The sequence below is a fragment of the Sapajus apella genome, unplaced genomic scaffold (genome assembly GCF_009761245.1).
Source record: "Sapajus apella isolate SASKATOON/1434 unplaced genomic scaffold, GSC_monkey_1.0 scaffold194, whole genome shotgun sequence".
NCBI classification, from domain to species: Eukaryota; Metazoa; Chordata; class Mammalia; order Primates; family Cebidae; genus Sapajus; species Sapajus apella.
Genome location: NW_022437134.1, coordinates 842428 through 869947, shown reverse-complemented (window position 1 = coordinate 869947; position 27520 = coordinate 842428). Strand labels below are relative to the sequence as shown.

General features: G+C 60.4%; 2 protein-coding genes across 11 annotated transcripts in view; both read left to right on the top strand.

Moving 5' to 3' along the window:
- The window catches only part of CROCC2 (ciliary rootlet coiled-coil, rootletin family member 2), a 78391-nt gene extending 68582 nt beyond the window's left edge, over positions 1-9809 (top strand). Inside the window, 4 exon segments of the mRNA XM_032269548.1 lie at positions 1741-1887; positions 6317-6448; positions 7167-7325; positions 8681-9809. Coding sequence (XP_032125439.1) covers positions 1741-1887; positions 6317-6448; positions 7167-7325; positions 8681-8767 — 525 coding nt within the window. The 3' untranslated portion in view covers positions 8768-9809.
- A 5832-nt stretch (positions 9810-15641) lies between these two features.
- Positions 15642-27520, top strand: part of SNED1 (sushi, nidogen and EGF like domains 1) — an 86564-nt gene continuing 74685 nt past the window's right edge. For 6 of the 10 annotated variants that reach the window (XM_032269531.1, XM_032269535.1, XM_032269534.1 and 3 more), the window contains exon 1: positions 15644-16066. In XM_032269531.1, coding sequence (XP_032125422.1) covers positions 15854-16066 — 213 coding nt within the window. In that variant the 5' untranslated portion in view covers positions 15644-15853. Of the gene's footprint in view, positions 16067-27520 lie in introns of all 10 variants that reach the window. The other 4 variants (XM_032269536.1, XM_032269530.1, XM_032269527.1 and 1 more) reach the window with 4 other exon arrangements.

The following is a 27520-nucleotide window of genomic DNA, read 5'->3' as shown; positions in this document are numbered from 1 at the left end:
CAGGAGCCACCACGCCCGGCCCCAGCCTTCTTTTGGTCCCAACGAGACCCCTGTGAGACTGCAGCATACCCATGCCACAGATGGGGAAACTGACACTGGAACCCCACGTTCTGGCCCCGAGCCCAGGCTCTCCCCTGCTCAGGCTCCAGGGTAGGGGCTGCTGGAACCCAGATTCATCCTGAGCACTCAGCTCCACTCGGCTCTCGGGGAGCAGGGCTGGGGTTCTTTCCTGCAGCTACTTTAGACTCAGGCTGAACCCATGTTTTCAAGGTTGGTTTTGCCAGCCTGCCTCTCACACAGCATCAGGATTTAGAGCTGAAAGGACACAGGAGATCAGAGCAACTCACTGGGGCTGCGTGGGGCTGCGCATTAAAGGAGAACCACTCAGTTATTACGGTTCATTCAAATTCCATAAAAGCTGAGTCATTACAAGAGGTTTGGGACCTCTTAAGACTGCTATGAGATATTTGAGCCATATTTGAAGGAAACTTCTGCTTTTGTACTGGAAAATTGTACAGAAAATTATAATTTTCAAAACTGCACCGAAGGGCGAAGCGTCGCAATGTTAGGTACAAGCGTTACCTTCCTTCTTCTCCTTTTTTAAAGTAACAAAGTGTCAGACCAAAGAAACAGTGTTTTCAAAGTGTGGCCACCTCAGAAGGAGCTGGCCGCTTCTCCACAAAACCCCCGGAAGGTGCGAGGGCTGGGGACCCACCAAGGCCTTACCGGGCCAACGTGCAGTCCAGAGGCTTCCAATGACGGATGCCTCGCGGGCTGTCTCGCATCTGGGGGTGCTCAAGCCCCAACAGCTGCCAGCTCTGGGGCTCAGAGGGCACCCCCAGTGCCATCCTCCTTCCCGGGCTGGCAGGGAGCTGAGATTCCTGCAAGCAGGAGGAGAAGGTGGCCCCACAGGTGGGGGCGCCAGGCGGGGAGGCTGTGGGCAGGGGTCAGCAGGCGTACGAGGTCTGTGTGGTGGCAAGTTCCCAGGTCCGTGTCCTGGTGGCAGCTGGAAGCGCCACAGGCCCAGAGCAAGGCAGCGGCATGGCAGATGGTACTCAGGTGAAATGCGCCCTCGGGCCGTCCTGGGCAGTACCTGAGGACAGAGAGGAAACTGAAGGACAGGCACCGGTCCCGAGTGGATGGCGGTGGTTTGGACAGGACGAAGGCAGAGGGGCTGAGAGGAGGGTGCCGGGGTGAGGGACACCGTGGGGATCATGGGCGATGCCAGCTTCCCAGCCTCCAGAGCTCCTGGGCTCAGTTTGGGACTAGCCGTGTCCCCAGGTGGGAGCTGAGGCAGGAGAACGCACAGTGTGATGGCAGAAGGGGCAAGCAGGGCCTGAGCTGACAAGGCTCCGGAAGCCTCGGAGAGGGTCACCTCAGGCCTTATCCCAAGGGCAGCCGGAGCCGCCAAGGCTGGAGACAGGGCAGGGATGCTACTGATGTGCCCTCTGAGGCCACCGGTTATAGCAGAGAACCTACCAAGCCCGAGCCTTTGCCCACGCTGGGCCAGACCCCCCTGACTTTTGTCTCAGGCTTCCTGGGGCTCCACACCTTGGGGTTACATTGCAAACACAACCACTGATCAATGCCCTTCACTTTGACCTTAACCGAGTTCTTGCTGTTTTCATCCCAGCTACATGGGCCTGTGGGGCGGTCTAGGCAGATGCCCCGAGGTGAGGTTTCCCTGCAGACCCCCATGCCCAGTGTCTCCAGGTGGGCCGTGTGTCCCCCTCCCGCCAGGAGCAACTGGACGCACTGCGCCAGGCCCTTGACGAGAGCAGGAGGCACAGCCAAGGCCTGGCCAAGAGGAAGCTGCTGGAGGAGCAGCTCACCAACTTGGAGCACAGGCGCCAGGAGGCCGAGGGATCGCTGGAGCGCCCGAGACAGGTGAGGTTCTCAGGAGGGCAGGGTACGCTGTCACCAGGGGGCGGTGAACAGGCCTATGGGAAAGAGGCCCTGCGGTCCTTTGCAAAATCAGCCCCTCAGCATGAAGGTAGCCCTAGAGAGACAGTGAAGGCAGGTGTGCAGGCCTGCAGAGGCCCAGGCACCATCCAGTCCCCCTCTGACAGCTGGGGAAACTGAGGCTGGAGGGGCCCACGCAGTCAGGGGCTGGATTTCTTGCCACACAGTAGTCACCCTTGCAACAGAGGAGTCCGCTGTGGACACGCCGTTTAGGAGAAAATCGGCTGAGGCCAGGGCCAGCCTTAGATGGAACAACCTCCTCTCAGAAACCCGGGCCCTCCCAACCCCTGGCCCACGCCCAGTGTCCCCCGCCCAGGTGCTCTGGCGGCCGCAGTGCAGTGGCGAGCAGGAGGCGGCCGAAGCGCACGCAGAGAGGCGCGCCCTGCAGGAGCAGACGGCGACGCTGCGCGCTGAGCGGGCACGTCTGCAGGGGGAGCTCGCGGCGCTGCGCACTCAGCTCGCACAGGTAGGCGTCGGCGGCCGGCGGGTGGGCAGGTGCTCCTTGGAGAGGAGCGGGGAGCTGGGCGAGGTGCTGGCCCATGCAGGCTTCTGTGTCCTCACCTGCCGGCCAGTGGTGTCGTGTGTGCCCGCTGTGGCTCTCCCTGACACACCTCACACCCCAGGGCCCCAGAGGCCTCTGCTCCCAGCAGAGACAGCCCTGCCCTGGGGGGTGCCCTGTGGCTGGGGCAACAGGCAGGCCAGCCTATGGAGGTGCCCAACAACCCCCCAAAGCTCAAGGCAGGGACAGTGGTCAGTGAGCTCCCGGGTGGGGCCCCGAAGACAGGATGAGAGACAGGAGGAGCTCAGCGGTCAAGGGGTGAAGTGATGGTCCAAGTGACGGCCCTCACCCAGCCCTGTCATGCTCCCCCCATCACCCGGCCCTGTCATGCTCCCCCCATCACCCAGCCCTGTCATGCTCCCCCCCATCACCCAGCCCTGTCATGCTCCCCCCATCACCCAGCCCTGTCACCCCCCCATCACCCAGCCCTGTCACCCCCCAATCACCCAGCCCTGTCACCCCCCCATCACCCAGCCCTGTCACCGCCCCCCCCAATGCAGGTCAGAGTGCAGGACAGGGTTTCCAATCCGAAGGTCAGACAAACGTAGACCAGTGTCCAGGGGTGGGCCGCTGAGGTGAGGCCAGGGGGAGGTGCTCTGCTGGCGGGTAAGTGATCCGGTGATCCTGGCCACTGAGCTCAGCCCCTGGTTCCCACGCATGAAACCAGACAGAGCAGAGCCATCTGGGGGAGATGAGGGGTGCACAGCGCCAGCTTGACTGACGGGGAAACAGCCCCAGGAAGAGGAAATGGTGCTCCGGCAGCCAGGCAGAGCTTCTCGGAGCCCGCACCCCACCGAGCTGGCAGCTGCTGTGTTCGGCACCTCCCCCACCACCCGAGAGGCAGCCCGCTTGTCCTCTGTGAGCACTCCACACACTCCCAGGCTCTCACACTGGGGGTCTTGCCGCCCCCACAGCAGGGGCTGGTTGCTGGCAGGTCCCCACCTGGCAGGTGAGGGCAGAGTGGGCACGTGGTCCCGGCCCAAGGGGTGGCCTCGCACGGATGTGCTTTTTTCTGTTCATCTCCTCTCCTCGACGCCAGCCCCTCCAGCTGTCTGCTCAGCTGGGCTCCTCCCTGATGTGGACATGGTGGCTGTCCAGGGCCACGGGACTGGACACTGCCCTTTCTACAGTGCGGGCTGTTTAAATGACTCTGGGGCACAGTCAGGGTCCTGCGCAGCGACTTCTCGGCTGAGGGGAGAGGCTGGTGCATTGCCTGGGCACAGGCCCCACCCTCCCTGTGGGTCCAAGGTGCAGGGTGGGGGGTCCTGGTGGCCTGAGGCCAGAGTCCCCACAGAATCTGTGCCCACCTCCCTCTGGACCAAACGCTTTTGGAAGGGCTGCCTCCAGCTCGGCACCCCTGGGCCCTATCACCCGCCACCCAGGTCTCCTCATGGCCCCTTGACCCCAGAGCCCCACAGTCCCCCCTCCCAGCTGTGCTCCCTGCCACTCTTCCCCACACGGCCACAGAGTGACTGCTGAGGTCAGGGAAAGCCACGGGAGAACCTCTGGGTCACCCAGCTGGAGGGACAGGCCTGGAAGGCCAAGTTGGTATCACCAGCAGCATGACCCATCCACAAGCTCCCACCCCCAACACCCTGGAGGGCCTGAGCTTGTTCTCCTTAGGAAGTTTGTTCAGCATCGCAGGGCAGATGGTGCAGGAGGAGGGTAGGTGTCTTTGGCCTTCCATCCGTGGAGCCTGTGGGATAGCCTCTTGTCCCTCTGCTGTGTGGTGCTGAGGCCCTGCAGGGACAGGGAAGGTGCCCACACAGCCACCGGCCGGCTCTGCAGAGCGGGCTGCACCAGCTGTGGGCCCAGGGTCCTAATGCCCTCACAGCCCTCATCCAGGAGTAGGCAGGGGGCCCCAGAGTGGGAAGGGCTCCAGAGGAGGCATCAGAAGGAAGACGGGCACTCGGGATGGGGGAGGGGAGGATGGTATCTCCGGGGCTGGGCCCTGCAGGTCAGTGTCCCATCTATGAAGTGCCGAAGCCAGATTCTGAGGCCTTGGGTGGACCCCAGAGCAGGTGGCCCTTCCCACGGCCTCATGGCCACCTGCACAAGGCCCTGCAGCCCAGCCTGCCCAGGGGACAGGACAGTCACAAAAGCCACCAGCCAGCTTGTCCACAAAGGACCACCTGCCCTCTAGAGGCGGGCCAGCCAGTGGGGTCCAGTCACCAGCCCCTGCTGCTGTTCCCGAAGGGGGCCCAGCCGTGAGCCACGAAACCAGGTGTTGGGGCCTCCCGGGGATGCTGCCGGGGGTGGGGGAGCAGGGGGCATGCATCAGCCCTGCTTGCGACAGCACTGCCCAGGACACGGAGTCAGCTGTGGGCACAGTGCCCGCCTGAGTCCCTGGAGCCCGAGGAGGGGAGGGAAGGAACAGCTAATGAGTTCCAGGAGGTCAGCTGTGAGGGACCCACAAACCCATAAACCCTTTACTGGTGTCTCAGGAGGGGGAGCCCGGATGCGGCCGTTTATTGATTTTGGATTTCACTTTTCTCTTCTCTATAACATGCACTTCCAGGAGTGTAACTGGATTTTTAAAGAAACAGGACCTCCTCTTTCAGTGCAGGGGGACTCTTTTTCTCAACCCTGAAGAAGAAAGGAACCCTTATTTTTTGTAAAGTTCCAACCACTGACCCCATAACTAACTTTACCCACGCAAATCGTCCCCTCTGTCTCCGGGCCCGAAACCAGGCCTGCCCCAGCCCTGAAGCTAAGAGGGCAGGTTTGTGGGGTGCTGAGTGTGTGCCCCGAGCCCCTGGTCTGCTGCCCAATCCTGGGCCAAGCCAGCACCCAACAGGGGGCAGTGGGGCCAACAAAGGACTGACCCGTCACTCCAGGACACAGCCCCAGCCAGCAGGACCCAGGGGGCCAGGCACAGCCGAGACTGGTGGCAGCCTGGTATGGAGAGCCAGGCCTGGATTCCAAGGCTGCCTCAGCCCCTGGCTGGCCCAATGGGCCTGTGACATCATGGCATCCCGTCCACCCAACCACCCATGAGGCACGCCGTAGGCTGTCTGGGGGTGCTGGAAGCAGGCTGCCTAGGGACAGTGGACACTGTCCCCCTTCCAGGGCTGCTCTCTGTAAGAGAGAACTCTTAGATTCAATCCTTTCCTCCAGAGAGCCCATTCACAAGGGAACAAAAGCTTCCCGCCAACTTCCCCATAGAAGATGTCTGTTTCCTGGGTAACCTTCCCTGATATTTACACTGCAGTTTCTCCCTCCGGACCTGTACCCATGGGGTGGGGAGTGGGTGACTAGGGAGGGGGCTCACTGGGGCACCTGCAGCCTGCGAGGAGGACGGACGGGGAGGGCAACGCCGACGCCACGGGCTTGCTGGGGTGGAGCGGCGAGCGCACCTGGCTCTCAGGGCCTGTGCGTGTGTGAGCTCAGCGGGTCCCGGGTGCCGCACCGAAGGCAGTGCCCAATGGTGCAGGGATCATGGCTCATGCGGCCTGAAGGATCACTGAGAAGGTTTTCAGGGTAGATCCTGGGAGGTCACCTTAAGAGACGTAGACAGTCCCCCATTGAGGACGCTGGTGGGGACCTCTGCTGGTCTGTAGCTGGATGGGGACTTGGCCCCATGCTCCTCCTGAAGCTGTCACTCTGGCTGCAGATGTCAGATAGACCTGGGTGAGGCCGGGGGTCCTGGCCCAGGGCAGTGCCCTTCCTGACCCTGCCAGCTCTTAGGGGAATTCAGAGTCCTTCCCAGAGGCACCGTCTGCTCCCAGAGGAGGGCTGGCCAGACCTCCTTCCCTGCCAGGAGACCACAGGTTCTGCCTCTCGGGCTCTCTGCAGACAGAGCAAGAGACACTGAAGAGGGAGGAGGCTGTGGCGAGGCTGGGGGCCGAGAAGGAGCAGCTGGCCCAGTCTCTGAACAGCCTGCACCAGGAGGTGGACGGAGCCCAGAGGCAGCATCAGCAGCTGCAGGTCAGCTGGGCCAGCGGGGCTCTGTGTACCTCAGCCCCAGGGCAGACCTGGGGTGGGACCCAGGAGAGTGTCAGATCCAGACAGTGGCTGATGCACCTCTGTCCCATATGTGCACACGTGGGGAGGGTGGAGCTGGAACCAGGACCCAAGACTCCTGCCCTTCAGGAGACACTGAAGTCCCCGTGGAAGCCCAGCCCGGGCTCTGCAGAGCAGCACAAGGGCCAGACGAAGGAGGAGAGAGAGGCCTCTGGGGCAGGGCTGGAGGCCGCCACCTGCTTGTGTTGGGGAGGAATCCCCTGAGGCCCAGCGGCCTGACACCCACAGAAGGGGCCTCAGGGGCTCCGTTCTCCCTCTCCACACTGGACACACCCCCATCCTCAGAAACCAGCAGGGAATGGGGCAGGATGGGCAGGAATCAAACTCCAGTGCCCTCAGGACACCCAGCCCAGCCAAAGGGAACCTGGGATACCACGATTTTAAGCCCATCCTGGAGGCTGCGGCCTGGTCTCCAGCCGAGCCAAAGGCAAACTCAAGGCTCCGTTGGCTAAATGTGTGCCTCCAACCCCACGTCTGCTGGGCAGTCTTGGCCAAGGCCAGCACCTGGCAGAGGCCAGTGGGGCTGACAAGGGCAGGTGGAACACCCCGGGCACTCCTGCCCTGGGCTTCTGTGTGGCCCTCGGTGAGAGACAGCAGTGAGACGCCTGAGTTCTCACTCTAGGCCCAGATGGCAGAGCTGGAGCAGGCGCACACCCTGCGGCTCCGGGAGCTGGCTGTCCAGCACCAGCGGGACCTGGCCCCAGAGGCACAGCGTCTGCGTGGGGCCCTGGAGGCCCAAGGACGGACCCACCAGCAGTGAGTGGAGATGCTGGAGGAGCAGGTAAAGTCAGGACCCCAGCCCCCTGGGTTAGGGCAGAGGGAGGGGAGGGGAGGGGAGGACTGGCATCCCAGTAGGGGCGACTGCTTGAATCTTCTAGCAACAGGGACTCTCTGCTGCCACTCAGTGGGCTCCAGGCCCGCTCTGGGCACTGCCCACACTTCTGTGCTCTTGAGGGCACGAGGTTTATCCCACACCTCACTGGGAGGTGGAGCATGGATTCTGGGGCAGGTCACCACCGTCTCCCAGCCTCCACCACCCTGTCTATAAAGTGGGGTGGGGAGGACAGCTCCTGCCAGGGCTCACTGGGAGACGGAGGGGCTTCGACAGCACCCAGCATGCACGGCTGTAGCAGAGGCGGCCCTGCACCTGTCCTTCAGAGTCACGAAGGAAAGAGTGTGGCACGCATGGTATGTGGGGATGAGGTGGGCGCAATGAGTGGGTAATGGAAGCATGGCCAGCGTGGGTGTGTACTGCCCTGCATGCCCACACGTGTATGCACCCGTGACAGACCTGCGGGCTGAACCGCGGAGACTTGGAGCTCAGAGGAGTCAGGATCTCAGAGGCGTCTGCGCATTTCACAGATGAGGAAGCTGAGGCTGAGGCCCAGGAGGAGACGTGACTGCCCAGTGTCATCCCCAAGTTACTGTCCCTGACCACCAAGCACTTTTGCTAAATTTGTTAGCAAAAGGGCATTTATTTCCTTATCATTCTGAGTGCTTGCTTGCATCTCTGATTCTTTTCAGTTTTAAGAACGAGTCTTGCTCTGTTGCCCAGGCTGGAGTGCAGTGGCATGATCTCAGCTCACAGCAACCTCCACCTCCTGGGTTCAAGCGATTCTCCTGCCTCAGCCTCCAAAGTATCTGGGATTAATGGTGCCCGCCACCACACCTGGCTAGTTTTTTCGTGTGTGTATTTTGTGAAAGACGGGGTTTCACCATGTTGGCCAGGTTGGTCTGGAGCTCCTGACCTCAGGAGTTTGGGAGCCCCGCCTCAGCCTCCCAACGTGCTGGGATTACAGGCGTGAGCCGGCATCCCGCCCCATTCTGAGTGCTTTCGTAGCCTGAATAGGAGGGAGCCCACCTGCCAGGGGTGCATAGTGGCGGTGATCCTGAGCCCTCCATGGGCGGGCAGCGTGGCCATCCGTGGTAAGAGGTGGGACTGCACATCCCTCTCTGGCAGCAACGGAGTCAGTCTGATGTCCGCCTGATGTTTCTGTCCCATGCTTGCCACCTCTCCTCGGGAGCTGTGGCCTGTGGCCTCCAGCCCTTCCTGTCACAGAGCCCTCCACATCGCTGTGCCCTGGGGCCCCGGCCGTGCCGCCTGCCCTCTGACCGGAGCCACTGTCCTGTCCCCAGGTGGCCGGCCTGAAGGAGCAATTAGACCAGGAAGCGCGGTGGCAGCAAGAGGCACAGCTCGGCCAGGTCCTCCCGGCAGGGCAGTGAGCCCTCTGCAAACCATCCAGCAGCCGGCCGCCTCAGCCCTCACCAGCCAGAGGCCCTGGGGAAGTGCTGGAGGCCCCAGGCTGCAGGGGAACCACTGTGGGGAAAACCGATGCCTTGTGCTCTGCATAAGAGGGACAAAGCTCAGACGGGGTGGGCATGATGCCAGTGGAAAGCACAGCGTGCGGGCAGCCGCCACCCGGCAGCACTCACTCCCCAGGGGCCCCAGGCAGCCAGCTGCGCACTCTGAGCCTACTGACCGCAGAGCTCCTCCGCCACCCTGCAGGTCACTCACCTCCAACATCCCCTTCCCCTCCGGCAGACAGCAGGGGCTTGGGTGCCCCCACAGCCCGCCCCCGCCTGGCACTCCGTTTCCACTTCAGGGGAGCTGGTCTGGCCAGACCCCCGGGCCAGGCCCTGTCAGGCCGGCTTCCCCGGCTTCATTCCGTGCCCTCAGCTCCATAAACACGGGAAAACACGTGGAAAACATTTCCACCAACCGGAGCCAAAAACAGAATGTCCTGCAAGGCCAGCCACCACAGCCCCACGCCCAGCGGCTGGAGCCTCCGCATCCAGGAACTCCGGCCGTCACGGTGGCAGGTGGCTGAAGTGACTCAGTGCAAGTCCCCGTGACTCACTGGCCGCCAGAAGCAGGGGAGTGTCACACTGAAGGCTGTTACAGAGCTTCCCGTGTTCCTGGCCTAGAAACGCTGGGTACCGTCCGGCGGCACTCCGGCGGAGCTGCCATCTTGGCCACGTGGCGTGGGCCACCTGCAGGCGTCTGCATGCCTCGCCTCCACCACCATTGCTCACAGTGGCCTGTTCTCCCCCACAAAGCGCCTCATGCATTACAGCTGCTCATCTGTGATATCCGCGGGGCACCAGCCAGCCGAGCGAATTCCTGCATGTGCACAGGGCCCATCCCAGCTGCAAGGACCTGGCCTAGGGGTGCAAGGCCAGAGGTTCCCAGCACCCACCCATGGCAGTCACTGTGAGCCCTGGCCGAATGGGCAACAGTGTCTATTTCAAGATCACTCAGGGACTTGAGTGTGTCCTGGCACACCTGGCTTTCTGGTGGATTTAGTAATGGAGTTAACACATGCTGTGAATTGTGAAAACCAAGCGCTAAAGAGAGGTGGGCGGAGGGGCCCCTTCCTGCCTGTCACCTCTGCCTGAGGTCACAGCTGGTGGCTGTGTTGAGGGTTCTGAGGTTCAGCCTGGGCTATGGAGGAAGAGCTTGGTGACCCATGAGCAGCGGTTACTCCGGGAAAGGAAGAGTCGGAGGTGGCAGCGGTGCTCCGACAGGCACCCCTGGTGTGGCCAGTCAAGGGTGGAGGACAGCAGGCAGCCTGCCCCCACTGCTGGAGAGTGCTCTGCCAGATGGAGGGTGGAGGGTCACTGCGAGGCAGCATGTGGTGCCCAGGGCCTGGCACTCAGTAGGCATGTCCCCTCCGTCCCTCCCCCCCCATCCACAGTCTTCTCTCCTCATGGAGGGGGCCTCCCACTCCGCAGCCCAGCAGAAGGACCTGAGGGATGGCCAGGTGGGAGGGAGGACCGGAACCTCGAGGTTCTCATTGTGGGACAGGAGACTCAGCATTGGCCCCTCCCGCCCCGGGCAGGGGGAGCCCCCGTGTGTCCCCAGGGCTGTGGGGGCCACGCCTCCCACTTTGCATCCCTGAGGCGCATTGCAGGTGGGAGGGTCCCAGGTGATTTCTGGGTGTCTCCGTGAGTAGACAGCTCGCTCTCCCACAGTTTCAGGACCCTCCTTGCCCTGGCTGCTCACGGGGAGCATTTGAAACGCACGTGGGGGCCTGAGAATTGTGAATCTTAACAAATACTTAAATCAGCATAAGAGATGCTACTTTTACTGCCTCAACGTGAAGGCATGTCTTTAGAAAAGAGGCTGTTTCTAGCGGAAATACACTGTCATTGTCTTCAGTGTGTCCAGCACTGGTGTGTGGGCCCCTGTCCAGGTCTCACCGTCACTGAGAGCCGAGCGGGGGCTTGGAGGGCTCGCCCTGTGTTCTCGCAGCGGCCCTTTGAGCACCTGGCTTGCTGATGAGGAGGAAGCCGGGCCATGGGGCAAGGCTGCATGAGGGCGACAGGAGGGGTCAGGCCCAGGGACCCCACAGCCTAGGCCAAGACTCCCCCTCCACTGGCCTCATCCCAGACCCATCTGCCCAGTGAGGGGCAGGCAGAGCTGTGTGAACCAGAGGATGTGTCCCAGATGCTGGGGTCCTCCTGCCCCTTCGTGGAGGCAAGGCCAAGGGAGGGGGGCTGGAGAGAGAAGGGGGCTGGACCCCTTCCCACTCCCGCCCCAGAGTCGAGGGGAAAAGTCCGTGCATGGCCCGCAGCAGCCAGCCTCCAGCCCAGCCCAGCTGTGACCCCACCAGCTGTTTCCCATCCATAAAGTGGGGTGGCCCCAGTCCGAGGGCCCTGGTGTGTCCTACATGAAGCATCGCCCAGGCTGAGGCCAGAGCACTCAGCTAACGGTGGAGGCATGTCACCTGCAGGCAGCTGCGGCCTGGTCCAGCGGGCCCAGGTTGCTCGAGGGAGGTCGTGCTCCTAAGGGGAAGGTCTGCCTCTGGAGCCCATAGTGAGTCTGGGCGTCAGTGAGATCTCAGAGGTGGGGTGGACCCCCAGAGCCACGTCATGGAGCCGGAGCCACACATATGCCTGTGGCTTCGGAGGCCTCCACAGTCTGACTCTTCCTCTGCCTGCCCTCTCCGGTGGGCAGAGGGGATACATGTGCCCCAGGTTTCTGAAAGCCAGGAGACCCTCCCCCACACAAGGCGGGGACGCAGGCAGAGGCCCAGCTCCGGTCTGAGACAGAACACAAAATCCCTTCAGATTCCTGCCACCCCTGAGGCTCGCCGAGGAATGTGAGGCAGCGGGGGTGTTGGAGGGCCCCTCCGGCCTCTGGCCAGGAGGCTCTGACAGGCCCTCAGGTGCCCGGGGGGGGGGCAGCACCCTTTGCAGGCGTCCAAGGACGGCACTGCAGACTAACACCGGGAGGGGACAAATGGGAGATGAAGGTCCCGGGGGGTGGGCACTGGGGGAGGGGCCATGGAACACAGATGGCGGCACCCACAAACAGGCCAGGCAGAGTGGGTGCAGGGCCCCAGGAGACGAACCCAGCCCTCTGGAGCACCCCAGGGTGAGGGAAGCACGCACTCCGGTTGGCCAAAGCCGGGGCAGGAAGTGGACCAGCTGGACCAGCGACATCGTTTATCTGCGCTTCCAAAACATTCATACTTTTCGAATTAATTGGAAAAAAAAAAATGCTAGCAGGGACACACAGAAAGGAGAATGTAACCACCCCCGTCATTCGAGACCTGCAGAACCTCTGCGGCGGCGCCGGTGCCTCCTTTCCCTGCACGCCTGAGCTCAGGACGGCTGCGGCCACAGCGTGCATGCTCCTTGGAGGACTATTTTTTAAAACTTTTGCTTGACACAATACCGTGAGAGTTTTCCCGAATCATTAAAAGCAGCTCAGGGCATGGTTTTGTTACTTCGGAAGCTCCGGGCATCAGAGGACCCCAGGCCTGAGCACCCCTCTTTCCATGGCTTGCTGTCCCTGCTGTCCCAGAGCCCACAGGGAATGGGGCTTTGTCTCGGGCGCTCTGGACCACGCTGCCGATGGGAGGGGGGTCTCGTCGCCCCCAGGACAGGGAGAGCCGAAGCCTGAGCCCACACAGCAGTGAGCATCCTGGGAAGGAAGTGTGAGCCCCGGTCCCCCTGTTTCCTGAAGAGCAACCGCAGAGGTCCCGTCGTGGGAGTCAAGGCATGTGCCGCTCCATGTGCACAAAAAGAGGAGGTCCAGGGCCGCTTCACAGACCCCTCCTCAGGGTGCCAACTGCACCCAGACCCAACCAGCCACACAGGGCAGTGCCCGGGTGAGCAGCTGGGGCGGCCCTTGGCCCCTGTGAGCTCCTGGCCTCATTCCAGGGCACGCGGACGTCCATTTGGGGTCTGGGCTTCTGGGGCAGGGGACCTGCGTTCCACCTGCCACTTTTGGGAGAGAAGGAGAGAAAGTTAGGGGTGGGCTACAGCCAGCCAGCCCCTGCCCCTGGCAGCCCAAGCCCCAGGATCTTCCGTCCTAACCCTGTGGAGACCCGACAACCAGGCCCAGCCGACCAGGTGCAGGCTGGAGAGGGCACCACCCCTCCTTGGCCTGCGTGGAGCCCCGAGTCCTGGGCCACCCCGAGGGCAGCTCCCGGGGCACCCCATCTAAATTGCACACACGCTCGGGCCCTAAATTAAAATGTCACAGGCCGGTTGGGGAGGCTCGGGTTTCCTGGCCACAGAACATGAGCCTGCTTGATAAAACAATTTTGGTTTTGATAAATGTGGATTTTCTGTGACAGAGACAAAGGCGCCCTTGAGTCCAGAGGGGAACCTAAAACAGCACATTGCTGAAAAGTATTTCCTGATAATATTTTTAGCACCTGAAAAAAACATTTTTTTCTTTTTTGCCTGCAGAGTAGTGCTGTTTTTTTAATGAAATGAATGCCCAGCAGCAGCGGGGCCTGTGTTAACCCCCAGCTCCCCAGGCCCGGCTGAACATCTGCGCGGGCACAGGCAGAGGCTGGTCAGCAGGCTACGTGCCCGAGGGAGTGTGGCCATGCACAGGGTCTGGCCCACTGCCAGCCGCTCTCCAGGCCACAAGCTCCGACCCTCTGGGACGAGGACAGGCCTGAGCATTTCCAAACGCTGCTCAGCGGACCCCCGTCAGGCCCAGCCGCCCACCCACCTGGAGAAACGGGTCTCCCCTCGATGCAGCAACTGAGTGCCACAGTGTGCCCTGAGGTGTCCTGGGCAGCCCTGCCTCCAAGTTGACCCAAACCAAGTGCAGAAGTGGGTTGTTCCCCCGGCCCCTGTCTTGTGTGCTCAAGAGGAGGGCGCCTGCAGCCTAGGCAGCTGGCTGGGAGGGCAGAGCAGGAGCATGCGGTGGGAGGTGGATGGGGAGCAGGGACAAGGCAGGCGGAGGGCCAGCACCAGTGGGGGCAAAGCCTCACACGCCATGGCGATGCCTCTTCTGCGGAGAGATCCCGCCACCTCCCACCTTCGCAAACCCACAGGAGGGCTTTCCAGCCAGGCCCCAAAGGCACCGAATAGAGGCTGCCAGGTTTTTGTAGAGAAAAGGCAGATAAAAAAGCGTTCCTTCTGCTTCCCGCCTCGGTGACGCCTGGCCGCTCTGTTCCTGAGGCTGCTGCATGGGGCCTTGTCCTGACCCCATGGCCTGTGCCACGCCAGCAGGAGGCGGGAGCAGCCCTCCCAGCCCAGGAGGCCAGGGCTGGGCTGAGGAAGGGGTTAACGCATGTTCCTGAGGCCCCATGTGTACACGCCGCCTCCGTGCGTGTGAATGAGGGTGCATCTGTGTGTGGAGACACATCTCTCCTCCCAGGTTCTCACTCTCCGAGAGCCAGTCTCAAGTCAGGATTCTACAATTCCACGCCCTCTCTGTTCCTCCCTCCAGAGACAGGAGGCCTTGACCGTCCTGACGCTGGAACCATGGCTGTGCTGCTGTCCTGGAACTCTGAGAGCTGGGACCATGACCCAAGGGCTAACTGCAGGACAGAGCCCTTCCCCTCCCCGGCTCAGTTCACCTCTGCAAGTAGAGCCGCCACCCTATGCAGGGTGGGAACGGCGCCAGGCACAAGTTCTCAGGGGCGTGCCAGCGCAGGGTCAGCCCTCCCTAAAAGTTCCGCACCTGGCCCTGCCACCAAGTCTAAAGGGTCATGAACCTCTGAGTGAAAACACCAAGTGCAGGGTCTGTGAGAACCAGCAACGCCCATCACAGGCAGAGAACTCTCCTATGCTTCTTAAAAATAACTGACTGCATCTGGGCCTCCCCGCAAAACAACACGTGCTCGCTTAAGACATTTCAGAAAATACAAACGCGAAGACAGACATGGAACCACCCAGAACCTCAGCGGTAGCGGCCGTTACCAGCAACCCGGCCTTTTCTGCTTGTCTTCGAGGGGTGCACTCTTGCCTTTGGAGGCCCCAGTGTGGCGCGCAGCCAGCATCACCCAACACCAGGATCTAAGACGGCACAGTGGGCTGGGTGGGCTGCAGGAACCAGACCCTGCTGTGGGCCTGGGGACACAGAGGTGGTCTCGACTGGGCGCCCCTGAGGAAAGACAGGTGGACACAGAGCGATGCCCCGGCCAGCGGCCTGAGAGGCCATGGGGAGGGCTGGGCAGGCCACAGGGTCAGGACCCTTAATTCAAATACTGGGACTCGGGGTGCTGTCCCTGCCTGCCAAGGCCGGTGTCATGGGCCCACCTGCCCCCAGGGCCTGAGTGGACCAGTCTTCCCCACGGAGGGTCCCCTTTAGCCAGGGGTCGACCCGAGGTCCCCAGCCTCCCAGGAATCTCTCCTGATGTGGCCACGGAGATGCAAACACTTAGTTCCCTGCCTCCAAGAATCCGGCCGGGTTCTTCCTGGCACAAACCCAGGCAGGGAGTGGGGTCCCTGGCAGCCTGCCCCTGTGGCCGGAAGCCTGGCGACCCCAGGCTCAGGGCTGGGAAGGGGGCAGCATGGCACAGGCCTGTGGCCACTCTGAGAAAGTTCATCCAGGCGCTGTCCGGCCACGGCGCCCCCCACCCCGCGAAGTCACGCCTTCGGGGCAGGCCCAGCCCCTCGGGCCTTGGGGACACAGGGGACACGCATCTGTCCCGGGACGGCCCTCAGGTCCCCGGCGCCCCCTCCGGGCTGGGGACGGGGCGGAGCGCGGAGGGGGCTCCCCGCGCGGCGCGCTCTCCCACGGGGCCTGGCGCTTTAAGAGCCGCCCGTTGCGCGCGGCCCCGCCCCGGACGAGTGACCGCCGGGCTGGATATTTAAATCGCGGCCCCAGGGGCGGGGCCGGCCCCGAACGCGCTCCCGCCGGCGCCTTCCTCCGCGGAGCGGCAGCGAGAGCGCGGCCCGGCCGAGCGGGCGCAGAACGCGGAGCCCCCGACGGCGCGGCCACCCGGCCCCCGCCCCGCGCCCCCCGCGCCCCCCGCGCGCCCCGCACCCCGCGCGCAGCCTCGGCCCCGGCGCCCCCTCCCCGCCCTCCCCGCCCCGTCCCGCGCTCACCCCGCGATGCGGCTCGGCGTCGTCTGGGCGCTGCTGGCGGCCGCGGCCCTGGGGCTCGGGGCGCGCGGGGTGCGCGGCGCGGTGGCGCTCGCCGACTTCTACCCGTTCGGCGCGGAGCGCGGCGACGCCGTCACCCCCAAGCAGGACGACGGCGGCTCGGGGCTGCGGCCGCTCTCGGGGCCCTTCCCGTTCTTCGGCGCGCGGCACTCCGGGCTCTTCGTGAGTATCCCGGGCTCGGGGCCGGGGGAGGGCGCTGCCCGCCGGGCCCGGACTCCGCCGCCAGCCGCTTGGCACCGGGCGCCGAGGTGGAATGAGGACAGCGGCCCGCGGGGAGGCGCGGGCGGGGCGGGGGCGAGCGGAGCGCGGCGCCCCGGGGCCGCCCAGACCCCCGAGCGCCCGTCCCGGCGCCGGACCCCAGGGCAGAGCAGGGGCCGCCAGCGCCCCGGTCTTCCGCGGGCACGGGCCTCCCGGGCCTCAGTTTCCCACGTGGGGCGCCGGGCCTGCGAAGGACCCCGGGGTCAGGCTTGTCCCTCGCTCCCCCCTCCCCGCAGTCCGGGGCGGGCTGCTCAGGCTCAGATCCTCCGAGCGGGACTCCCGGGGGGACTCCTGCGGCCAGGGACTGGGGAGCACCGGCTCGGCTCAGCTGAAGGACGGGGCCCGAGTGCGCTTCCGAGTGTGACCCTGGGCCAGGCCTTTGTGGCCGCACCTGGTGACTGCACGGAGCCCTCGCCGGGAGTGCGCTGGCACCTGGCGGTTCCCTGAAGCGCCCCAGATCATATCTAGAAAACTGCTGGGCCGGCCTCAAGTAGAGTCCCCTCCAGCCCCGTCACCGCTGCCACCTCCGCCATCAGCCCTCCCTCACCCTCACCCACCCCCAGCCTCAGCCCACCGCCAGCCACATGGCCTCTGCCATCCGTGCTGCAGAGTAACCCCACCTGCACTGCCAGCTCCACAGCAACACCACCTCCTGCAGCCCACCACCAGCAACGCTGCCATCCCCACGGTCCCCAGCTTCCCGTCGTCACTATCTGCATCCCGAGCATGGCTGTCATCGCCCCTACCCACCTCCATCCTCCAGGCCTCCTCCACCCCGCACCCTCCAATGCGCCTCCCACCCCACAGCCACCAACACCACCCACAGCACCCACTCGGTTTCCCCACCTGCTCAGGAAGACTTCCCCACTTGGTGGCCGCTCCGGGCAACCTGATGCGGTGGGAGGAGCAGCCATGATGTCACTGCTCCCCCCCAAAGTCCCTCTGGCCCAGGACTTGGGCAGAGGAGCGGGACTGACTCCCAGAAGTATGAGGTGGGTGGGCACAGTGGTGCTTGGGGTTGGCCGGAGCTTTGGGAATGGGGCACTCACGTTGGCGCCATCCTAACAGAGCTCAAAAGCCTCCCTAGGCATTTGGGCCAGGCTCAACTTTCCCACTGGGAGTCGCAGATGAAAATGTTATTAAAATGGTTAACCCACGGAGCACCCTCACCAAAAACATCTACCCTTGCCAGAACCACAGGGGGAAAGCGCTCTAACGTGGGAAGATCTGCTAGGAAAACAAGGGTTTTGTCAGAAATGAACCTTCCGGCTGCTAACAAAACAAAGCGTGTGTCTCCATCAGAGCTTTCTCCGGAAACAGATATTGTTTGAAAAACATTCGCCGCACGGCCGCGGTGCCTGCAGTGCACTTCGCCTTTCTGTTTGCTTAACAGGAAGGAAAATGGAACGATTGAGGTGCAGTGCCCAGGACACCTTGCCCGGAGCAACTGAGGGCTCTGTGGTCAGGCTGGAGAGAGGAAGGGTGCTTGGCAGCAGGTTAGAGCTGAAGCCAGATGGAAAGAAGGGAGGTATTTGTTCTGAAGGAGGTGGACCTCCCTGGGGCCTCCCATGCCCACCTGGGCCGAGCAGACCCTCTTCTGAGGCCCCTGGCTCTGGCTCCTGCCGAGCTCCAGTCAGCAGGGGCATGGTGCCCGCAGGCCCTGGACCCAGACTCACATGTCAGGCCCAGCCAGGACCTCCCAGCCCCATCCCGCTGCAGGGACCTCTGCTCTCCCCAGCCTCCGGCCCATTGCTTGGCCAAGAGTAGGCTTATTGTCTGAATGAACGATCGTGGCTCCCTCTGACACTGCCCACAAGTCAGAGGAGAAATTAGAAGTGCTCTCGCAAGGCCTGGTGCTTCTCCAGTCTTCATCAGAAACAGCACGTGGGTTCTGGCCCTGGCAAGGCAGCTCTGCCACACGGGCAGTGGCCCCTTCCAGAAGGGACCTGTCGTTTTGCTGCTTTTTCGTGTCGTAGTAGCCGTGTGTTTGTGGTAAGCTGTAAGGCTCTGAAAGTGTCGAAAGTGCATTTTATTGCTAAGGTTGTGCACACAGAGGTAACGCTGCTGAGGGGTGGAGCGCTGGCTAGCCTGCCGAGCAGGAACTGCCCGTGTCTGAGTAAGACGGAGCTTGCAGTGGTCTATGGGGCCTGTGCAGGTAGAGCGGCTTCCTGGGGCAGGCTCGGGAAATCAGAGGGAATTTCTGTTCCCTGCCTACTACTCGGAAGCCCTGGGCCCTGGCACAGCCCCTAACTGCGGCATGGTCTTGAGGCCACGGGAAAAGCTCCGTTTCCTTGGCATCAGAACCCTTGACAGAGCCCTGAGCAGAGGTAGGGAGGATTTGAGGGTTGAGAGTGGGCGGTGCCCTGCAGAGCCCAAAGGCAAGAGAGAGGAATGCAGACAGTCAGCCTGACCCTGGCTGGTGCTGGCCAACACCCGACTCTGCGCCCCGAGGCTTGGTGCCAACACCCCACTCTGCGCCCCGAGGCTTGGTGCCAACAACCCACTCTGCGCCCCGAGGCTTGGTGCCAACACCCAAATCTGCTCACTCTGGCTCTGCCTGGACATTCCCATCTGGGCAGAGCCCCAGCCCTACCCCTCCCAGAACACAGAGCCCAGGGCAGCTGCTCTGGTGTCAGCGTTCACACACAGCCTGTGACCTTTGCCAGGTCATTTCCTCCAGGAGCCTCTGTCTCCCCATCTGTGGTGAAGCTTCTCGGTCAGTTGCCTGTGACACACCCCATCACTGTCATGGTTGTGTGGTCACCAACTCCAAGGCATCTGGAAACCTGCCCTGACCCACAGGGACTGCCGCAGTGGGACCCAGGCCTGTGTATGGGTGGATCTGGGAGCAGACACGTGGGTAGAAATCACTGTCCTCTCTGCTCTTTTCTGAACTCATGAAACTCCCCAGCAAATGCAGGAGCCCCTTGGCTGGGAGGAGGGTCCTGGGCTGCCCCTTGGCCACCCTGTCCACTGAGGTTCCAGGGCTGGCCCACTGCCTACTGTGGGCTCAGCCAAGGTGGCCCTGCCACTCCTCAGCACCCTCTTCTTGCTGCTGCCTGGGGGTGGAAGAAGCAGAAGGAAGGGGGTTCCCAGGAAGTGGAATGGGGCTGGAGTCAAGGAGGATGCTGGACTGAGAGAGCCTGACGGCTACAGGTCAGGGCCCCAAGGCCAGGACAGCTGTGATCTCCCTGGACCTCACAGGCAGCCCTGAGAGGATGGAGCAGGACAGGCGTGCCCTGTGCAGATGAGGAAGCCAAGGCTCAGAATGCAGATTCAGGGGCCTTCAGACTCCTGGGTCCAGCTGCCTCCTTACCATGCCACCCCAAACCATGGGACCCAAACAGAAGTCCTGCTTCCTCTCCCTCCACTCCATGTTAGCAGCAGCTCCGCCTGCATCTCTACTGGGACCACTTCCCAGCTGTCACTTCCCAATGCATGCTCCGTCCCCACTTGCCAGGACACCTGCGGCACCCCCATGCTGACCTCCAGCTCCTGGCCTTTCCCTCCAGCCTGCCCTCCTCTGTGCAGAGGGGCCAAGGGAGCCATACAAAAGGCCAGTGGGATCCTGTCTCTCCTCGCCAGAATCCCCCCACACTTCCCCGCCCCCAACACTCCCCGGCCCCGCCCCCTGTGCTCACTGCAGCTTGTGAGTTCTGACCTCGCCTGGGTTGTTCCTTTGTTTTCTTGCTTGGGGTGTGCACCCCATGAAGGCAGGGGCCACATCCATCCTCATGCCAACATTCTGGTGGTGGGCTTAGAATAGGCCTCAGACGACAGCCTGGGACTGCAGTGGTGGTGGTGCCCCAGTGAAGGACTCTCTTTTCCACCCCTGCTGAGGCCAGAGGATGCGTTCAGCGAAATGGCTGAGCCCTGAGCAGTGAGTCCTCCTGTGCCACACCCACATGGCGGGCTCACGGTGGTGACCACCAGCAGGTTCTGCACGCCGTGTTTCCCAAAGCAGAAGCAGTCCCACCTTCCCTGACAGGGTGAGTCTTAGCCAGGGGGTCAGCTTTTCCACACAGATCTGCAGCACCTGCACGCCAGCCGCAGCCCATGGCCGGCTTCCCCCAGACTGGCCTGACCCCGGCATAGGCACAGCTATTGGAACGTGGTAGTGTGACAGGGGTCCTGGCTGCCTGCTGGGACCCATAAAGAGAGTCTGTCTGCAGTGCCCCACCTCTGCAGCTGACCTGCTTAGAGAAGAGACTCACAGGGAAGACAGATCAGTTTGTGTGATACTGACATGAAGTATTATGCGTGACACTTCTGTGTGTGATGAAAGGTGGCCATGAGAAGTCAGGACCAGCAATTTGTAAAGGTGACAGAAAAAACCTTTGGTTATCATTTATACTGCCCTCTGCCTTCTAAGGTCTCTGGTTTCTGACGAGCCCTTTCTTGGCCGAGAGAGCTGCAGTAGGACTGGGAGCCCCTGGGCTGATAGGGCCAGGCCGTCCTGTGTGAGGAAGGAAAGGGGCTGATGCAGGTAGGAGGGGAAGATCCTGGAGTGGGGATGAGCCTGGGGTGAGGCTGGCCTCCGCGTGAGGCACGAGATGGTCCCCACACCCCACCAGGGAAGCCACGAAGAAAGGAGCTGTGTGTCTGCAGTGGGACACTGATAAAGCTGCAGTCTTTGGCTTCTTGCTCTGGCTTCCTGTGAAATCTTCAGCAAAACCTTACCACACCTTAATGCCTGTGGCCTTGATTCTTCTTCTGGTAAATGCAAAAAAAAAGTATAGTATTGGTGCTTTTTCTAGTCCAGTTTGATATATCTCTTCCATTTAATTATAGTGTTTAGACCATTTATGTTTAATGTAATTATCAATATGGTTGAATTTTAACCTATCATCTTCCTATTTGTTACATCTGTTCTCTATAGTTTTTTCTTTTGGATTTTAAAAAATGGTTTATTAATATTATGTCTACTATTGGCTTATTAGCTACAACCCTGATTTATTTTTCATGATTATTCTAGATTTAAAACGCATTTTTAACTTAGTTTACCTTCAAATAATATTATACTCTTTCAAGTATGATATAATAACCTTATAACAATATACATCCACTTCCCCCTCTGGCCCTCATGCTATTACTGTCATATATATTACTTTACACAGGTTATAAACCCAATAATGCACTGTTAATGTGTGGGGGTTTTGTTTGTTTTTGAGACAGAGTCTGTCACCCAGGCTGGAGAGCAGTGGTGCCATCTCCACTCACTGCAACCTCTGCCTCCCGGGTTCAAGCAATTCTCTGCCTCAGCCTCCAGAACAGCTGGGATTATAGGCACCCACGACCATGCCTAGCTAATTTTTGTATTTTTAGTAGAGACAGGGTTTTACCATCTTGGCCAGGCTGGTCTTGAACTCCTGACCTCATGATCCACCTGCCTCAGCCTCCCAAAGTGCCGGGATTACAAGTATGAGCCACCATGCCCAGCCAGTGTTTTTTCTTTAAAGAGTTATCATTTAAGGAGATTAAAACTTAGAAAGTCTTCATGCTAGTATATGCAATGGAATGTGGAGAAAAAAAAATTAGAAAGTCTTTTATATTTACCCGCATATTGACTATTTCCAGTCTTCTTCATTTCTTTGTGTAGGTCCACATTTTTAAAAAATTTCTATTATTTTTTAAGTTTTAGTTTAGTTTTTTGTTTTTGAGACGGAGTCTGACTTACTCTGTCACCCAGGCTGGAGTGCAGTGACATGATCTCGGCTCACTGCAACCTCCACCTCCCAGGTTCAAACGATTCTCCTGCCTCAGCCTCCCGAGTAGCTGGGACACGGGTGCCACCACCACTTCCAGCTAATTTGTATTTTTAGTAGAGATGAGGTTTCACCGTGTTGACCAGGCTGGTCTGGAATTCCTGGCCTTAAGTGACCTGCCTGCCTCAGCCTCCCAAAGTGCTAGGATTACAGGCCTGAGCCACTGTGCCCGGCCCAGATTTCCATTTTTATATCATTTTCCTTCTGCTTGAAGGACTTCCTTCAATATTTCTTATAGTGTAGACCTGCTGGCGTAAATTATCCCTGGTTTTTTTGAAATCTGAAAATGTTGATCTTCGCTTTTTGAAAGATATCTGCTGGGTGAGTGTAGAATTCTAGATTGACTTCGGATTTTGTGTTTTAAATTTTTTGCAGGTGCTGCTCTCTTGTCTTCCGATTGGCAGAGTTTCTAAGGAGAAGTGTAGTGTCATTGTATATGCACCTGTTTTCTCCGATTGCTTTTAAGATTTTCTTTTCTTTGCTGCTTTTCAGCAATTTAGTTATTAGGTATATTGTTGTAAAAATATTAGGTATATTGTTAAAAATATTTCTTCTGCTTGGTTCCATTAATACTCATAATTTGTGACTGTATCATTTCCATGAAATTTGAAAAAAATCTCAGCCATCTTCAAATATTTTTTTCTGTCCTTTTTCTCCTCTTCTCTAATGACTCAAATTGTTTGTACATTAAACTTCCTAATCTCATCCCCAAGCTCACTGGGGCTTTGCTGTTTTTAAGTCTTTTTTCTCTGCCCTTCGTTTGAATATTTCTATTGTTATGGTTTCAAATTCACTGATTTTTTTTTTCTGCACAGTCTAACCTATTCATCTCATTCAGTGTATGTTTGATTCATCTATTTCACTTTTTACTCACTTAAATTCTGTTTGGGTCTTTTCTGCATTTTTCATTTCTCTTCTCATTATGTTGATGTTTTCTTTTCTATCCTGAGCATATTTTTAATCTTTATAGTAATTGCTTTAAAATTACTGTCTACTAATTTCAGCATGTGCTTTTTAATGCAATACTTTGACTATATGTCTGTGAAAAGACAGTAAACAATTCTTAAACTCCAAGTGTAGCTCTGCTTTTCACAGTGGCATGGCTTAGCAGTTTTGAGGCTGTTGAGCAGGTGAGTAAATAGATTGAGAATCATGTGAGCGTCTCTTGAAGCTGGGAGTTGCAGGTATGGAACGTAGGAAACAAAATGGAACCTGTGGCTCCGTGTTGGATTTGACTTGAACGTACCGGTGTAAGCTCGTCATACGTGTTTCTGTGTCTTGTGATTGGTGGGTGTAGACGGGTTTGTACCTCTGCGTGTGTACCTACATCCACATTTCCTAGCTCTGTCCGCTGAGAGAAATGGGAGCAGTAATACCCCAATAGCAAAGGGCACTTCTGTGTTCAGATCTTGGTTGCTGAACACCAGTCTCCACCAGAAAGAACTGGGGAGTCTTGGAGATCCTCGGGTTGATGGTAAGAGAACGCAATGAGCCGGACACCTTGCAGTGCCGTAAAGCACGGAGGCACTCGGAGAGGGATGGAGGTGGCTCAGGACACAGGGGCCTCCAGAAGGGGCCCCGCCGGGGGTCAGGAGGACACAGAGGCCTCCAGAAGGGGTCCCGCTGGCAGGGTTGGGGGCAATTTGAGCATTGAAACAGACAATGATAGTAACAGATTCTGATCTGTTAACTAAAGGAGAAGTCCATTTATGGGTCCGCACTGATCTAAGTAAATAAACGAAGAGACACAGACTGGAGGGGACAACGGCGTCGCGTTCCCTGAGGTGGGTGGTTGTATGTGCTCACGTCAGAGGCTGTCCTTGCTCACGGGAATACACACTCAAACGTGTCAGGGGCAAAGGTCATCAGGTCTGCAGCGGATTCTCACATCCTCCTCCGTTTTCGGTGATAAGGTGAAGCTGGCCCCTCTCCCAGACAGCGCTCCGGAGAAATCGGTGCATTCATTCACCGTTGACGGGCTCGGTGCGTTCATTCGTCCATTCCTTCAGGCCAAAACCTCGATTGCACCCTTGCTCTGATTCAAGGAGGCAGAGGGCAGCAATGCGTCTTTTTTTGGTTAACTTGTTTATTTTCGTCTGTTTTATTCCCGTGCCGTCAGGCTTCCAGAACGGTGCCAGCTCCTAGAAGCTGCTCAGGAAATAATTACTGTTCGTCTTCTGCCGTTGGGATGATACATCCGTAATTCCATCATCCAAACATAAGGGCTTTTAACATGGTGTGAATTCTTCCTTACCTGCTTTCAAGGGTAGGGCTTTACGAAGCACACTCGGTGTTGCCATCTCATACGGGTCTGTGTGGCATATTTCTCTGAGAGTTACACCGCAAGCATCCACCCATGCCTTAACTTCTCCGTGGAAACGTGCTTCTTCGCGACAATACAAGATTGCGTTCTCTGGCTGCGCTGTGACTGGTTTCGCTGGGTGTGGGCCCCGGGGGACTTCAGCGTCTCCGAGTCAGTGTGTGTCCGTCCTGCAGGGCGTTCCTGCAGCCTCCACCTCTTTCCTTCCCTTGCAATGAACTCCCCCAAGTGGGCTCACTGGATCCAAGGCAGTGAGCTTCTCAGGGTGCCTCCCTTCTGTCCGCCGCTGCCCGGAGGGGCATTCTCAGTGACACCTGCCCTGGGTGGAGGTGGCTGCCCCCCAGCTCTGACACGCCCGGACCGTGCGAGTCGCCAGAGCAGTCTTCCGTGCTGCTCCGGGGCCGCCTGGGGCATGGTGGGAACGCAGAGCACCCAGGGCAGATCCCACGTTGGGGGGCAGAGTCAGTGCTGTGACGGCGGTCCTGGCTTGGAGCCCCACCTGCAAAGCACGGCTCCTCCCGCCAAGAGCTGCTCATAGTGACCCGGGCACCCCTGACCTGACCTAACCTACTCCACAGGCTCCAGTCTCCTCCTGCCCCCGTTTCCTGGGAAGTGGTGTCCGGAACAAGCCGCCCCTGCAGGGTCCCAGCCGAGAGCACGCCTCCCGCCCCATGGGCTTCTGGGCCCCAGGGTGTCCTGGTGCTCTGACTGGGGGTGGGGGTGGGGGCCCTCTCTGGGCAGATCCAAGTGCGAGACAGGCTGGAAGGGTGGGGTCCGGTCACACTGCTGCCTGCCTGCCACCAGCCAGCTGGGAGCCTCAGCCCGGCTTCACCCCATTCATCCTCTACGGGGCCAGCTTCCACATCCGGGTGCCCCAATTTCCATTCACTGGTTCTTTGCAAAGCAGGGTGAGTCATTCGTTCAGCCAGAGGTGTCTGGTTCGAGACGCCGCTGTGGGCAGCCGCAGCCTTGCTCCCGAGGCGCCCAGGGCTCAGCGCGTGCAGAAGTCATTTCTGGGCTCTGCGGGCTGGGGGCAGCAGGTGGGAGCAGGACTGTGACTGGCCCAGGCCCCTGACCCCAAAGCCTCCACACAGGAGGGCAGCCCAGGATCACACTGTCCTCTGAGCTTGTCCAGGAGCTTGTCAAGGGTCAGACTCGGCCTCTTGGGCCCTCGAACCCGTCCTTCAGCAGCCGTGTCCTGCCATCCGCTCTGAGTGGGGTGCAGGCAGCCTCGGGGCAGGGGCGGGGCAGGAGGGTGGGGCGTGGGGGCAGGCCAGGCCAGCATCTTGAGATTTCATCTCTGACGGTGGTGGCTGCAGGTGACCCTGGCACCATGACAGCTGCAAGGGTACAGGGTGACTGTGAGGAGGCCCCTCCCTCTGAGGTGTGGACAGGCTGAGGCCACGAGATCTCAAGAGGCCAGGAGGCAGCAGCCCAGGCTGGTGAAGGAAAGAGTGGTGTGGATACCCAGGTAGTGCGGGGCCTCTGGGGGACGGGGCTGTGGCCCTGCTGGGCATCGGGACTGGGGGGCACCTGGCCAAGGTGGGCAGCACGTGAGGCAAGGAGCAGGAGGCAGGAGCTGCTGCCAACACACGGAAGCAGAGGGGCTGGGGAGAGGGAGAGGCTGTGAGGGCAGTAAGAAGGACAGGGCCTAAGAAGGGGCACAGGCTGGGGGCGTGGCTCCGTGGGGACAGAGAGAGGACGTGGCCTCCGTCAGCACCCTCCTGGGAACCCCTCCTTACCCCTCCCCTGTCCGGGCATGGAATGCAACTCAGGTGCCCCCTCCTCCAGGAAGTCACCCTGGCTGTCCCTGGTAGCTCCGTTCCCTCCCATTGAAACACTCCCTTGAGTAACTGCTTCTGTCCCAGGCACAGTTCCCTGGAGGCCCAGCCCAGTATTGCCCTCGGGGCTCAGGGCCCAGCCTCCTTCCCTCCAGGGCTGGCGTGAGGCTGCTCAGTGGGAAACCGACCCCTTCAGCCCCAGAGGCCCTGCCCATCTCCCCCCCACCCCGCCCAGGACGCCAGCCCCCACTGTGCCTGTGGGAGGAATCCTAATGACCCGGAAAGCTGCCAGGAAATAAAAGACGTGCCTACATTTTTCAAAACAAGCTTCTAAGATGCCTCGGGGCTGTGCTGTTTCACTGTTGGCAGAGTCAAAGCGGGAACCACAGCGCCACCCTTTGTGATCTGAGATTTGCGGAGCCAGGGTGCTGCTTCCCCGCTCCGGGGCCCTTGGAAACCTCTTGGTTCCTGGCTCCCCTCCAGGCCCACCCCGCCCTGCTGAGAGCAGCCCCTAGGCTCAGGTCAGGGGGGCAGGCTGCAGCAGCAGCACTTACAGCCCAGGTCACCTCCTGGAGGCTCCCCAGACGCTCAGCTCTTTCCTGCTTTCATCCGGGTCAGAAATGCCACCGGAACGCGTCTCTGCTTCCTCCAGAGCCAGCGGGAGGCCAGCCCAGTCCTGCAGGAAAGACATGGGTGCCCAAGGGCAGGAGGGCCCTGAGTGTCTGTGGCCAGCCCCGCCCCCGGTGGAGGAGGGCACGGAGCCTCCTCCAAGTCCCCACGTCACTACGGCTTTGGGTTCCATGTGGCCTGGGGGCTCCCCAGGGTAGCAGCTGACCAGCAGCACAAGAACCTCAGCCTGCTCAGAGGGGTTGGAGCGTCCCCTTCATGGCAAGGCCCCCATGAGACTGGCTGGCCTTGACCACAGCCTGGGAGAGGAGGGTGAGGGCAGGGTATGGGGCATTCACCAGGGTGGCCGCCACACTCCGCTCTGTCCAGCGCAGAGCTTTTTCCAGGCGGCCTGTGTGTGAGCCCCTGCCAGCACCTTTCTCACCGCCTGAGACTGTGACACCCAGGTGCCAGCACCTTTCTCTCCGCCTGAGACTGTGACACCCAGGTGCCAGCCTTGTTTTTCTCAGTGGCAGGTGCTCCGCTGGGAGGGGAGCGATGCCCGCACTGACCCAGGGCCTGGGCTCTGGGCTGCAGGCAGAGCTGTGACCCCAAAGGAGAACAGAGGGTGGCCACGGGGAGGCCCTGGACAACAGGGTCCGCAGGGAGGGACCGGGGTGCTGGGGACGCAGCCAGGCCCTGCTGTTGCACCTCTGCCCTGCCAACCCAGAACAACACCATCCTCCTTCCCTGCCTGGGGGCAGCAGGTCTCCTGGGTCTCCTGGCACGTGGAGCGGTTACATTTCTGCAAATGTCCCAGTGGCGCTGGGCAGGCCTGCCAGGGTGGCCTCCGGTCCCAGACCCCAGCAGACAAACACTGGCCCTC